Genomic DNA, 15,002 nt, shown 5'->3' on the forward strand with positions numbered 1-15,002 from the left:
TTTGTTTTGGAGGGGGATCTGGTGTGTGTGTGTGTGTGTGTGTGTGTGCGCTTTAATAATTTTTTGAATCAGAAATGTGATTTCTCATTGTCCCGTAGAAGCACCAAAGTGAGCAAGGGCTCGAAGGCTTTCATGGCCAGCATCCATAGTTTTTTGTGGGTTTTTCGGGCTATGTGGCCATGTTCTAGAGGAGTTTCTTCCTGATGTTTTGCCAGCCACAGTTGCTGGTGAAATTCAGGAAGAAACTCTTCTAGAACATGGCCACATAGCCTGAAAAACCCACAAAAAGCTATGAGCAAGGGCTTTCCTATAATGAGCAAGGGCTTTCTTATCATGCCCATGCACCTACAAGGCTAAAACATGAATGGAAATAAAGAAAGCTGATGGGGGGGGGGGGAGCACTACATAGTATCCTAATGTAGCCGAAATTATGGCTGGCTATGTTGCTGAAATTATGCCTGGCCACGTCACCGATGACACAGTGATGCGATCAGCTTAATTGGCATTTTTTTTAAAGGGGAGAGGATGATAATCCTATGGTACAAATACAAATTGGGATGACAGTGTGGTCCAAAAAAAAAGCCGAATCCAAAAGATCCTGTTTCATAGTGGGAATGATGCCATGGTGGAATTGAATAAACAATCTGGATTGAAACCTCATTGTGAACCAGTTTAAATGGTAAATGGGAATAAGCCCTTAGAATAACTAATCTTTAAACTTAATTATGTAATTTAGTTATGACAATAATGCCTTATTTCTCAATTAATTTCTGAGAACTCTGCATTGCTGAAAGTCTTGATGATGTATTGACTGAGATCCTACACTGGGATCACGTAACATAAAACTCCATATGCACAGTTATGTGTTGACTATGCTATGGAACTCTTATGTCTAAAGGCAAAGCTGCACAAGCAAATGCACCACTGAGTGCACAAAGGAATATGCACCAGAAAACTGAAGGCACATCCGCATGAACAATGGCATTATATGAGCAACTCTGCTGCCATGACTTTGACATGAATATGAATATTCTGTATTGGCTAAAAAAATGTCCAACTGCTTCCATACTGAACATTACACACATGTAACCCACATACCACCTGAGAGCTCAGTTTCTCTCTCTCTCTCTCATATATATATATATTATTTGGGGGTGGGTGGGTTGGAAGCTGAGATGATCACCTTCCATTTCCTCACCTGCAAATAGCACTTCCAGGATCATCCCACTTTTCACATTGATTATTTCCTAAGATTATAACTGATTATCAGCTCTCAAAATCAAATTCTTGGAAAATTTCATAAATTCACAAAAACCAGTATTTTCAACAGTCTAATTTATAAACTAACATTATGCACACAAGGAAAAAGAAACTCAACCTGGAGAGATTTAGATTCAGGTGTACAACTTGTAATAATCAGGTAATGCCTATGGTCCAAACTGAAATGCTTTACATCAGTGCTACATGGCACAAAGATGGACTGTATCTGCAAGAAAAGAAATAAAGCTTTTATTTTCATGGCCTAATTTAAGTCTTAAAGAAATGTATTTCTTTTGTTTAAGGAGACTAATATTATTAGGATGTAATAATGCTATGTGGTTTCATTTTACTTTTATTCTCCTTGCAGTTATGAACTGCATAACTTTTTCTATTCAAGAAACGTCAATACAAGACTTAATGACATCATCCACAATACTAGAGAGACTTTCACTTGCTCAGGCTCCAATGTGATTTATACCTTACATTGGATCTTATCCCATGGCTTAATAAATCGATACACCTTTACCTGGCTTAAATCTTAATTTGGGCAGCTTCCTGATATTATTGCAAGGTTTTTGCTGCCTAATTTGCAGGCCGAATACATCCCGGTTCCATCCCCACTTCCAGGAGTGCTCTTCGCAGCTCTTTTCAGATCCGGGAGTTTTCTGAGTTAAGAAAATGGCTGCCAGAGTGCTCCTGGAAGCAGGGATGGACCGGGGATGTATTCAGGCTGCAAATTAGGTGGCAAAAGCCTTGCAATAATATTACGAAGCTGCCCAAATTTGATAAGGACTGGAGTATAATATATAAATATTTGAATATACAATAATTTGAGGTGTATTTATCAAAAAAACTACTGAGATTAATAACACAGAATGTAGAAAATGTTTGATCTATGATATAAAGAGATATGGCACATATACCATGTGTTTTGCACTAATTTCAATATAGAATGGAAAGCAAATTTTGAAATGAACAGTCAATAAATATTTAGCTGGAAAGTAAGACAGAGGGTCTTAAATAACAGATAGAAAGAAGAAAAATGAAAAGGTATAATTTAATTTTGTTACAGATTACAAAAACCAGGAAAGGAAGTAACATGTGTGGATGAATGTTTATTTGTGGGTTTTATGTACTTGTTTGTGTGTCAATTTGTTTGGTATTGACTGTAATTTTACGATGAAAATAGAATGTTTTAAAAAATGACAGGGTGTCTTGGATATCTTTCATTGATAGGGTCTTATTGACTATCCTTGCCCTAGAGGATGCAAAGTACACCTTTTTTTCCAATTAAAATAAATGAAGGGAGGCATGAGCCATTGTCAGGCCACTCTTTGGTGAAACTACCTTTCAAGAAGAATTATCCTTATCACATGTGCTATATTTCCATCTCTCTCTCTCTACATATACACATAAAAGTTTTTTTAAGTTTAGCTTAGTTACCTGTAGTAACTGAAAGCCAGGGTTGAAGGAATACACTGTGTTGCTAGAAGGTTCAAGTTGTTTTGTTCCACCTTGAGTAATTACTAGATAGGATGAGCCATTGATTTGAAATGCAATACAGTGAAGAGGATTCTCAGTACTAAACTCCTAAGAAAAGAATGATGAAACTGATAACAGAAGTCCTTTATGCCTGCTCAGAAAACACTATACACAAATAATTATTTTACAAGCAATATTTAGTATTATATTAAGATGAGATGAGGGCAGGATTAAGTTAGAAAACAGTATTCTTGACAGCACAAATCATGGCATTAAGTCACTACTATTCTTGGTATAATCTTTTATTTTTTAAATTCTTTGAAAACCACTGTTTCAGATTACTCTCAGATGTATTTGTTGTTTTGTTTTCTTTAACACACTGGAATATTTTTAGCTGTGATTACCTCAATGGGTACAAAAACACCCCGCCACTGGTATAGCAGAGAACTGACAGCTGGATTCCTTCTCAACAGTGTGCCATATAAAAAGTTTCCTGCCGTAAAGAAACACCAGCTAGATATTGGATCTTCCACAAAACTTTGTAAGGTGGACAATACACTTAATCCACCCTCTGAAACAAGAAGAAAATATACTGAGTTACTGTGCAGACAGGCAGAACACAAGGGAAGAGAAACCCACATTGGTTAAGTGCTACCCTCAATTCAAATGCTTGTGATCATAAATGGGTCAAAGGCCCAGTACATACAGGCAGGAAGCAGCATGGCGGTGCTGATTCTAGGGTTCCGGACCACACAGCAACAGCACGGTCCAGAACCCTAGAACATGCCGCCGCCATCATCATGGTGGCCTCCCGTTCATATGGGGGCCGCCATGATGACGTACACGATGTGCAGTGTCTGCACATCATGCACAGGAAGTTGCATAATAGGGCTGTAATGCAGACCTTATGACGACACAAAGAAGAAGCTGCTCTAGGCAGCTGCTTCCTGCCTGCAAATGATTGGCGCAGCAACCGCACAGCCATACCAATGGTCCAGAGGAGAAAGGAGCCGTTTCTTTCTCCTCCTTCATGTTGGGGTGCAGTGGGCACATGGGGCGCAAGGACACCGCTTTTCCGGTCATTTTGCCATTTCTCATTGGCCTGGAAAAACACTGGATTGGGACCACAGGTTGACCGTCCAGTTACTGTGGCCCCAGTCCAGCGCTTCCAGGGGAGGCATAGAGCTGTCCCTTACAGGGCTGTCTGTACAACCTCAAAATATTTGTCCAAGAAAAATTCTAGCAAAATAGTGATAGGAGTCACTATTCCACTGGGGGCATCTTATTTTCCTTGTTTTATTTGGCTAATTGTAAGAGGTGATTTAAATATCTACTCACAAATTGACTTACTTATCCCAAATGCAGTATCAGACAATGTTTCCCATTCCACGCTCACTGATGTGTTGATCCCATTGTTCCGAGATACTTTCAAGTAGATTGTAGAGTTGCCTTCTTCAATTGTAAGAGAATTTGTCCTAAAATATATCAAGACCATTATTAAAGTAAAGAAATGAATATCTGTCATAAGACTAGATTCAGGATGGACTAATGGGTAGGGTGGAAATATACAGCGGAATAAATGAAAAAATAAAATAAAAACAATGCACTTGCCTATTGTATATAAAGCACTAGATTTCTGAATATATGAGAAATCTGATAGTTCTTTAATACAGGACTCTTCTCAGGTCATTTTAACCAAAACATCACTGGATGCCAAAGATGTTGTTAATATGTTACAAGTTAGTGCTTTGCAGGATACTCCCTCATCCTGGCCATTCCATACTTGGTGAAAGTAGTGGGAGATCAGAGAAATATCATGTGCCAAAAAAAAAAAAAAGTAATCTTGCAAAATAAATATCTTACACATGAAACCCCTCCAGTCTTCCACAGAACCTGGCCACATGGTTTCATTGTGAAAAATTTCAATTTTCCACAGAACCTTTTTTATACAAGATAGTCAGATTTCCATAGAAAACTGAATATAGTACAAAAAACAGAGATGGCTGCCTAGAAAATTGTGGGTTTTTTATGTGAAACCCCACAATTTGCATGCAGAAAACCACCAGTGAATAACATGAATAATGGTCAAGAACTGTGCAAATATCCTCTCTGCTGTAGGAAGGAAACCATGGATATTGTTTGTCCTCCCTTGCAAGAACAAATCAGTGAAACATTAAAATCCCTAAAAGGGCCATCTAATCCAACCCATGCAGGAATGTACAACTAAAGTATTCTTGAAACACGACCAATCCTATCTATTGAAAGACCTCCAAAGAAGGGGAAGTCCACCACCATCCAAGGTAGTCTATTCCTTTGATGTAAAAATGAGTGTTTGTCACAACCACAGCGTCCTTCTTTCCTTACAATGTCTAAGGTTTTTCTTTAATCCAGAATCATCTCTTTAACCTTTGGTCCAACTACTACCAATTCTTTCCCTAATGCAGTCTTTTAATAAGTGTCTCAGGGATGGGCTCTCAGCATCATTCTTTTATATGTGTTTTATTATTTTGGTAGTGTGCTTATGATGTTTATAGTTATAAATTAATTCAAGCCACTCTTCTGTAAAGAAGAAGGAATATAAACTTTATTTACAGTCAGATCTTAAGTTTGCATCTTTTTACAGTTGGTTCTCAAATCGTGTGGTTACATAATGTATAGCTCTTCACTTGTTAGAAACTATTTCCTTTTCCAGTTCCTTCACTGACTTTGTTTCAACTTTAGCCTGTGTTCTAATTCTCTTAACACAAGTCCTTATTATGACCCTTCATCAGGGCTATGAAACCTGTGACAGTCTGTCTCAAATCCTGATTAACATTTCCCCAGAACAAGGCAGGTATGAGCCACCCTGAACTAGCTCTTATACTGTCAATTGACACACTCATCTTTCCACTTGTTCCTCTCCTTTTATAGTCACTCCTCAGGCAGCCCCCATCTTTGCAGCCAGTCTGACTTTGACTGGCTGTTGGGGAAACTCCACTCTGCCAATGACTCACCACAGTCTTTATACTGATATGTTTTTATATATTGTGACTGACAGGTTTAAACACACCAATACCTGTATTTATCTATGCCCACATTTTAACATACATTAATAAATAAAATGAAGAAAAACTTATGTACAGACAAATAAAAAGATTGTATTTACTGAGCAGCATGATATACCTATTTGAAACCGGATAGATACTGAAAAGTCCCAACGGGGCCTGATTTTGCAGCACTGTGATCAAAGTTTCTGTTCTTGTGCCTAGTCTGGCTCCACCAGTTGAATTGATCAGAGTAACAATGAAATGCTCATCCATTTCTGGTTCAGCATCTAGTATAGCAGTAATGTGCAATGTCTGTAAAAGGGGAAAAGAGGAATAAACAGAAAAATCTTGGATCCACTCTGCGGCATTATTCGGAAGGGGGGTTGTGGTAATGTGGCCTGCACCGGGTGACACCCCAGAAGGTGGATGACACACAGTCAGCTCCAACTAAACCAACCCCTTGCTCCATCCCCTGCTCGAACTGCTCTGTCCCCCATGCTTTGTCCCTTGTTCTCTTCCCCATACTCTACCCCCTGCGTGCATTCCATCCCCCACCGCCCACTGCCTTGTCCTTTTCCTCATCAGGAAAAGGACAGGCAAATACATGGAGAGGGAGTGTGCACCATCCCTGGAAGCTCTGCCCCCAGGAACCCCACCAGAATCCCCATCCCCAGAAATGGCACCAGAAGCCACACCCTCAGAAGCCCTGCACCCCGCACCGGGTGATACTCAGTGCAGGAACACCACTAGATCTGCTAAAACAAAAAATAAAATATCAATACTGCAGTCATGTATACATTCTCAGAGGTCAGTCTCGTTAAGTTAAAAGACCTCAACTTTCAGTAAAAAGGTACAAGATTGCAGCCTTAAATGATATAGATAGGGATAATGATTACTTTCATATTACAATACCTTCTGTAGTGGTGGGGTTGTTTGCTCCCATGAGGTAAGAGGTTACACTGCTGCTAGCATTGCTATTGATAGGGTCTTCCAAGTCAGAGAGACTTTTGTTGAGGAAACAGACTATATGTGCCAAACATCTACTGGCCAAGAGCAGTAGTAGGGGTTACACTGGAGGATGATCTCTCAGGGACAATAGCAGTAGTACTTTAACTTTTGTTAGCATTGCACAGTAATGCACAGAACAAGGCACTGGTAAATAACTTCTGATTGTCTTTTACCATGAAAATTGTATGATGAGACAACCCACAATGAAGCAAGAGACAGTGTCAAAAGATGGGACTCCCAGTCAAAAGGCACAGAACTAGGAATGGGATATTTGGATCAGTGTTTCAGTCCAAAAGTGTTTTACTTGGCGAATGAAAATCTAAGAAAATTTAAGAAATTAAGTGATGTTAACAGTGAGTGGAATATAGGAAAAGCTGTATAATCTACTGTAAGTGGTACAATCCAGAATTCTCTCTCGATCTGTGTCTAATTCTGTTTCATATATCAACTGGCTCTTAAACTATGCTATGCAATACTTTCTTCTTGTTTGTGTTTGTTGTTTTGTTTTAAATATATTGTATGTTAATTTAGGCTGCAGTCCTGGACATGTCAACCCAGAAATCCTGCTGAGTTGATTAGTGTCTGTTACCTGGTAGAGGGATACAGGATTGCAAATTTATATTCTTTTTTAAAAAAAACCTGCATAAACAATGAGATATGTATTAATAGGACACCAAATAAATTTTATTCCATTTTACAATAACTAGCTGAATATTACCTTGAATCTGACTCCCTCTTCTAGAACAATATATCCTTGTGATGGGGTCAAATCTACAGATGCTTCAGAAGAATTTATCTCTCGTACAAGATACTGGACGGTCACAGTGCCAAATATTCCTTGTGGAGGTTCCCTGACAATGGTCAGTACTGCAACATTTTCCATCAAATGGAGTGCTGTCTGTTCCCTTAGAAAGAAATGTTCACTGTTGTTGAAGGATAAAACTCCATGGCCATCATCATTTGCAAGGATGGTAACTGTAGCTTTGGACAGAAAATGAATGTTATGATTACAAAATGCACCTGGGATAATCTTATCTGCATGTGATATATGCCACAGAATTATCGTCTAATTCAAATTTAATAACAAGTCTTATAAACCTCATGTTAAAGAAGTGTTTTTGGACAACTTAAATGGTACAATCCCACACATGTGTCCTCTAAAGTAAGTCCCACTAAATTCAATGGGATGTACAACCCATGTCAGACTGGGTAGAGCTAATTTTCCCTCCTCTCCTCCCCTTCACAGGCCTCCATGCCACTCCAAAGCTGTTTCTAAGGATTTTTCATCCCACCAGATGAAAGAAGGTGTATAGCAAGAGGATATCCATCGGTGAAACTACAGTATTAAATTATTCCCTTGAGAATCTGGTTCTAAATATGAATTGGAGCAAAAGAACAAACTTTCTGTAGGGCACATGATTGAAAACTAGCATTCCTTAAAACCAATAAGTGCATTTTTAAAACCTCCATTACATATAAATAAGAATTCGGTATAACAAAACAATGTATTCTTTATAAATAATTTAGCCATAGTTCAGCTAAAGTAAAGCATTTTAATTTAATTATGCATTTAAAATATTGATTCCAAAAACACCATCACAAAATATCCAATAAAACTGATCAGAGGTATAGACAGTACAAAAATACTAACTACGGTACACTTTTTATGAAATCAGGTCCAAGGAATTTCAAGTGGTATCAAAAATGCCTAAAATCTGGATGTAAATATGTTGGGCCACCAGACTAATGCTTCTGTTGTATCCTACTGGGTCTGCTATTGGCACTTGAAACAAATACTGAAATGGTCATGGTCCATTTGTTGATTTCCACTGATTACAGAAGCTTCATCAACAGATCCAAGAGGAGGCAATTCACCTCACCATATAGTCCTTATGCATCTGCAACAGGACATTCCCTGCCATTTTCCCAACCCCAAACCCTCCATGCCACCCAAATATCTGTTCTGGGGGTTTTCCCAGTCCTTTGGATCAATTCTTGGGGACATGTGGGGGCACTGGGAATCACCTCTTCTTGATTGTACTGATAGAGGGTGTGTTGTCAGCAAATGTACAAAACTGGTTCCTGGTTTATAGTACTATGCTCTGTAAAGGAACAAGACATTACACAAAATTTGCATTATGTGCTCCTGGTACATTCAGAAATATATATAGATAACTACATGATAATTCTAAAGTTGTTATTATTGACTAGCATCTGAAGCAGGAATGGTTCAGGAATGCATATATCATATATGTTATTGTATGAATCAATAAGAAGCTAATCACAAAACAGTTTAAGAGATTGCTTACAACTGTACATCTCCCAAACATACAAATATTCAGTTCTTCATCTTGGGATTTTATGATCTTGAAGAAAAATACATAGTTAGGACTGCTATTAATGATGATGTATGGAATATAATTCTGCAATAATAACATAAAGAACTAGTTACATTAATAGTAATGCATTACCTGTTATGTTTTCTCCCAACTCCAGTCCAAGGGATGGGTTTGCTAAAATTAGCTGGAATCTCTCATCTCCTTCAGGAATATCATCATCAAAAATGATAACTTCCACAAATTTATACCTTTCTCCATCAGCAAAAGAAAGAGTCTAACAACAAACCATATAGGGCATAATGTTTTAGCAAATACAGTTTCAAATGCAAAATTTATTTTTAAAAAATGTGACTGTGATAGTAATCACAAGTATCATATGCCCTTTTAGATGACAAACATGTACAATAGACATATGAGAACTTTTGTAATTAAATTATGGGGTTATGCCCGCTTGCGTCTTCTCCAGATTACCAGTTATCCATAAGGACAGAAATTTCTACTCTTACATGTAGGAATGCTTGGAACATTTAATCTTTGTGAATTATTGTGCAACCAGTTTTCATCTACTTTACCCAGACTAATGTGTACAAAGAAATGCAATTATCTTTCAAATCATGCATACCACTAAATTTTGCAAAAAAAGAAAATACACCAAAATGTGCTTCAAAATATGTACTCATGATTCAACAGGTTTAAAAATGTATGCATGTAGATAAAACACATTCAGAAATAAGTAGTGTGAGAAAATACATTTAAAATATATGTTCACGTGTGTATGTTAAAAACACACTTAAGTATCTATTCACAAATGTCCACATGGAGTTTTTCCCCAAAAAAAATTGCATAGTATGTGAAAAAAACAAATGTGAAATTGTCACAGACCAGAAATAGACTTTTCTGTCTTTACATATTAATTCCCCATATAGTTGAGGAACCTGGATTTCATATATACAGAGAGGCTATGTGCATGGAAGTTATCCATGCACAAGTTATTTCTGGCATTTAGATTAATGTACAGAAGTTTAGGTTGAAGTTTGGGTAACAAGTGTATTGATGTACATTCATTCTCTTTGGAATTGCATCTGAAAAGGAATCAAAATGTATTAGATTTTGATTTTATCCAAAGGTTTGTTCTTGCCTTTGTTTTATAACTTTGTGGACAAGATCATAGCTCTTTGGAATTCTCTTTCCAACCCATATGTAGGATTTCTGAATAAGCATATTATAACTCATAATATTGTATATCTGGAATAAGATAGCTAACTGGGTGTTAGGGGAAATAATTGCATAATTGTATTGTGGCTATTTCTTACCCTTGAGGATACATTAAAGTCCAGTCCCTGTTGTGCTTCCAGATTCTGAGCATATAAGAACAAAGACACATCACCATAAGAACCTCGATCCCGGAATACCACCAACGTCAAGTTTCCATCCAGTTCATTTATTTCAAAACTGAGGTGAGAAAGAAGAAATGTCTCCCATTATGTTCACTGACAGCAAGTATATGATTTTTGCATTAGCAATATTCATATATTTCACAGCATGTACTGTTTTGTGTGGAAAATCATTATTAGTGCAAGAGCATAGTGCAAAGTATCTCAGTTGTGGCCATCTCCTGCCTACTGCAAACAGGTGCAGGAAATTAAATATGGTATTTGGAAATAACAGATTGGCTATACTTGGCTGTTCTTAATCTATTATGGTCTGCTATGAATGCACTGGTTTTCCAAGTATCAGGTCAGGTCTTTGAATAAGAGATGCCAAAGTTTAAGTCTTGGATCTTAACACTATCCTTTTGATGTATTCGGTCTTACTCTTTTCTCCAAAGAATTCATGACAACTTACTCAGTTTCTAGCCATGTAATTTTCAAAGCAACCCTTCAAGGTATATCAGTCCGAAAGCAAGAATGGATGGCTCAATGACCACCAATAATTTTGCTCTTTGAATGAAAATTTCAATACAGGTCTCATCATTTTATGTTCCACACAGGTAGAATGTCTTTCTTCTAGGACATGTAGAGAAAGAATATTGAAAATATTTTTTTTAATGGGTAAAACATAGTGGGGGTGGGCATTGAGTATCAAGAAACCCTGATGAAGAGAATCCTAGACTGATACGAATCTTCACACTTCAGGATTTAGTCTGCACAAAATTCACAGAAACACTGCTTTCTGTGCAAAACAACCATGTTTAAATTGGAATTACAAATATGTTTCAAAAACTGGTTTGTGAGGATTTTCTCACAGTGGGAAAAATGGCTAAAATTTACTCTTTGTTTCCTTTAAAAAAATAGTGAAAAATTTAATTCCTATATCTGGATCCTATTCCTATACATGTTATACAATATACAGCAGAGACTAGACTGTATTCCAGGCCTGCACAACTTCGAAGGAGGTAAGGGCCGAAATTAAGATTGGCTAAAGTTGTTTCTGCCGCCAATAGGTTTAGGTGAAATGTTGGACATTTAGGTGAAATATAGGATATTCAAGAAAAATGGAGGACATGACCCAATAAAAGCTGGAAGCATATAAATGTAAATCCATACTTCGTAGACATGTTCAAAATAGAGGACATTGTGGAATCCCTTCTCCTGGACAGGAAAGCTGAGATGGGGGACATGTCCGGGAAAAGGAGGAAAAGTCTGATTACCTTAACAAGGGTAGGTTGCGCCCTCCCTCCCTTCCTTCCTTCCTTCCTTCCTTCCTTCCTCCCTCCCTCCCTTTGTCCCTCTTTGTCGTGGCTGCAGCATCCTCAGTGGGGCCCAGGCCCCAGAGAGGCCTTGCCGGCTTGCCAGGTGCAGGCCCTGGAGATGTCTGGAGAGGCCTAGCAACTTGCCAGCAGCAGCGGAAGCCAGAACCAGGCCCCACAGAGGCCTGGAGAAGCCTTGCCAGCTTGCCAGTGGCACCTGGGCCCAAGTCCCACAAGCTTCGCCAACTTGATGCTGAAAGTGGGGTGGCGTACTCATCAGGGGCTAGTCCTCCTTGACGCAGTGGCCTCCTTGAGGCCCAGCCAGCTGGCTGAAGCCCACATGGCTCCACCGCCACTGAAGGAGAGGCCTTGTCATGGAGTGGAGGCCTCCCTCCTTGGCAGGGTTAGGCTAGCCAGCTGAGACCTCATGTGGCAGACTGCAGAGGCAGCCTCCATCTCCTCCTCAGCCCCAGCCCACACCCCACAAAAGTGAGGCACTGGACTTCTTCTTCAAGGCCACCCCACCAAAAGCAGCAGACCGCCTCGTGGCAGCCTCTTCCTCCTCCTCCCGCCCCCCCCCCACTCACCCAAAAGAAGGGCCCAAGGCCTGGCACTAGGCCACCCGCCAAAAGCATGGTGGCCTCTTCCTCCACTCCCATCCACACCCCAGTGAAGCCCCTGGGCCCCTTACCTTAATGGGCCTAGCCCCTGCCCTCTCGCTCTCTACTCTCTCACTCCCTGCTCTCTCTTTCTCTACTCTCCCAGCTCCGCTGCTTACTCTGCAAAAAGCTCCTCCTTCTGTGCCTGCCTGGCTAATGGGGTGAGAGGAGCTGTAAGCCTGCCCTCAGCAATAGCTCCCCTGGGAAGGAGAGGCAAAGTCTGGGGGAGGAATCCATTGCTCCCAAGTCTTCCAAAGCCCCATGCGATCAGGGCAGGACTCTGGGAACCGGGACATCCTCAACCTTCTCCTCCTGACTATTTGCCCCCGGGCCTCCAAAAATCCCTTGGGGGGGGGGCTCCTGCGGCCTGTGGGCTATATGTTGTGCAGGCCTGCTGTATTCCTTAAAGTGCCATATTGTATAATGGTTAGCATCTTCAATCACAGAGTTTCTGCTCTATCCCTAGATTACATAGGACACCCCCAGAAAAAGCACTTCTAAAGGATGAACATAGTCATGTCCTAAAACATCTGTCTCAGCATTTCAGAATTTAAATAGCACTTTGGAAAAATGACTTGAGGAAAGCAAATTTTGAAAGGACAGTGTCAAAGCAATCTGAATACATGGGTGTCCTTTTCTGAATCATAGTTGTCATCTAGAAATTATCTAAATGGTGACTGCAGGAAAATGCCACATTCTGAATGTACCATCTGAAGCAATACTGGAATGCTCAAAGCAAATGAAAAGAATGGAATAAATTAACTTTGAGGGCTAAGACTTACTCTCTATTTTGCCAGCCAATTACTCCTCTTGCTCCATCGTTTGCATCAATAACAATCTGTGCTGCCAAACCATCTACATCTAAAGATAAAGCAAGTTTTAAAATTGTGCAATACATGAACAAAGAAATATCTGGGTCAGAATATGTATGTCTCCAGAAGTCTGGATATTCAAATAATATACACTTTTTAAACTTATATTTTTATAGGCAAATAAAAAGGCATAGATGTGGGCTGACTGGTTTTAAATGCAGACACTGGCCCCACTGAATGGAAAAGGGTATGGACATCTCACTATAAAATAAACCTAAATTTTCTCTATACTACCACTAGCACACGGATCTCTAACAAATATATATATATATATATATATATATATATATATATATATTCCATTTACCTTTCAGTTTGTAATGAATTAACCCAGTCACATCTATAGGCAGGCAAACAAAGGAGGTCAAATTAAAAACATTAGTGGCTTACTGTAAGAAATTTTCTTAAACCTGAGAAACTTTATGAAACATTAGCTTCTGTGAAAGTTTTTAACAATGCCAAGCTGGCCCAAAATGACATAAACACATGCCAATTGAATTACCTGTTACAAAGCTCCAATGCTCAGTTTAGAAGAGGGGACTAAAGCTCTCTAGAAGAGAATTCTAAAAATCTTACCAAACTACAAATCCTAGGATTTTGTAGAATCGAGTAACGACAATTACAATGATATCAAATTGCTACCACAGTGTAGTATATATACACTTTGGGTTACAATTCCATGGTCCAGGAATGCATAGGGAAGAACTGATCAGAAGCTTCACTCCAAGTGTCGATGTCAATGAAGGAGATCTGATCTCAGAGTCCTATCTTGGCATTTCCCAGAGAGATACAGATGAATATATATTTACAAAATGGCTCCTCATACAAAGGTGGAACTTCTAGTAGAAAAAGCAGAGGAAATGTGCCAGGACAGGTGGTGGTGGTGGATGGGGAGGGAAGTACATCTCTAGATCCAAAGTTTCCCCATAACTCTGAGGCTTGCAATGGGGGTAGCTCTTGTTTTAAATTTAGGAAAACCCTGTTGGGTGTGCTACAATTGGATTCTTTATTACTTCCACACTTCCTGTGGGATCCTAGCAGGGCTTTGGAAGGATTTGTGGCTCTGATGTTGGAACAGTCCGACATCACTTTCTCTTTAGGATTTTACTGTAAGGCTACTGAAAGCAACAGAACATACATCTGAGCTGACATATATAGAATGGTGCTGTAAATCCATGACCCGTAAGAAACTATCATCCAACATCCACAAAACTGTGACACTTTTATTGCGCCAGACAAAATGCACATTATATATGTTGCAAGTTTTCAGACTCCACTAGCTTCCTCATCAGGCAAAGGTGTTTAAAATGATATATGTAAATGATAAAACTGTATTTTTTTAACAGCTGTGCTTAATGAAAAAGCCAGCGGAGCTTCAAAAGCTTGCAACCTACAGTGGCACCCCTGCCCCTACATCACCCAGTCCAGGGGGCAGGGCTCATCAGCAGGTGTGAGGCTTCTGGGGGAAATGGCCAAAAGGGTGTGTTTGCCTCTTCGCTCCTGCAGCAGCACCATTCTCCTCATGAGTAAAGCAGTACAGTGACAGCATTATGAGGGCCATGCTTGGCCCTCTCCTTCTCTGCTGATGAGGTGCCATTGTCCTCATGAGGAGAATGGCACTAAGGCAGCAAGGTGGGGAGGGCAGTGCTTGGCCCTCTCCTTTGCTG

At 39.5% G+C, this 15,002-nt stretch overlaps 1 protein-coding gene across 1 annotated transcript in view; it reads right to left on the reverse strand.

Annotated features, from left to right (window-relative positions):
• ADGRV1 (adhesion G protein-coupled receptor V1) overlaps window positions 1-15,002 on the reverse strand; it is a 361,649-nt gene that overhangs the window by 246,123 nt on the left and 100,524 nt on the right. The window contains exons 40-48 of the mRNA XM_089483154.1: window positions 13,246-13,324; window positions 10,429-10,567; window positions 9,248-9,389; window positions 7,495-7,757; window positions 5,905-6,080; window positions 4,093-4,217; window positions 3,147-3,313; window positions 2,704-2,850; window positions 1,379-1,486 (exon numbers count right to left, since the gene is read on the reverse strand). Coding sequence (XP_089339280.1) covers window positions 1,379-1,486; window positions 2,704-2,850; window positions 3,147-3,313; window positions 4,093-4,217; window positions 5,905-6,080; window positions 7,495-7,757; window positions 9,248-9,389; window positions 10,429-10,567; window positions 13,246-13,324 — 1,346 coding nt within the window. The remainder of the gene's footprint in view (window positions 1-1,378; window positions 1,487-2,703; window positions 2,851-3,146; window positions 3,314-4,092; window positions 4,218-5,904; window positions 6,081-7,494; window positions 7,758-9,247; window positions 9,390-10,428; window positions 10,568-13,245; window positions 13,325-15,002) is intronic.

This window comes from Sceloporus occidentalis, unplaced genomic scaffold (genome assembly GCF_023333645.1).
Source record: "Sceloporus occidentalis isolate IW3139 unplaced genomic scaffold, rSceOcc1.0.p SCAF_1, whole genome shotgun sequence".
NCBI lineage: Eukaryota > Metazoa > Chordata > Lepidosauria > Squamata > Phrynosomatidae > Sceloporus > Sceloporus occidentalis.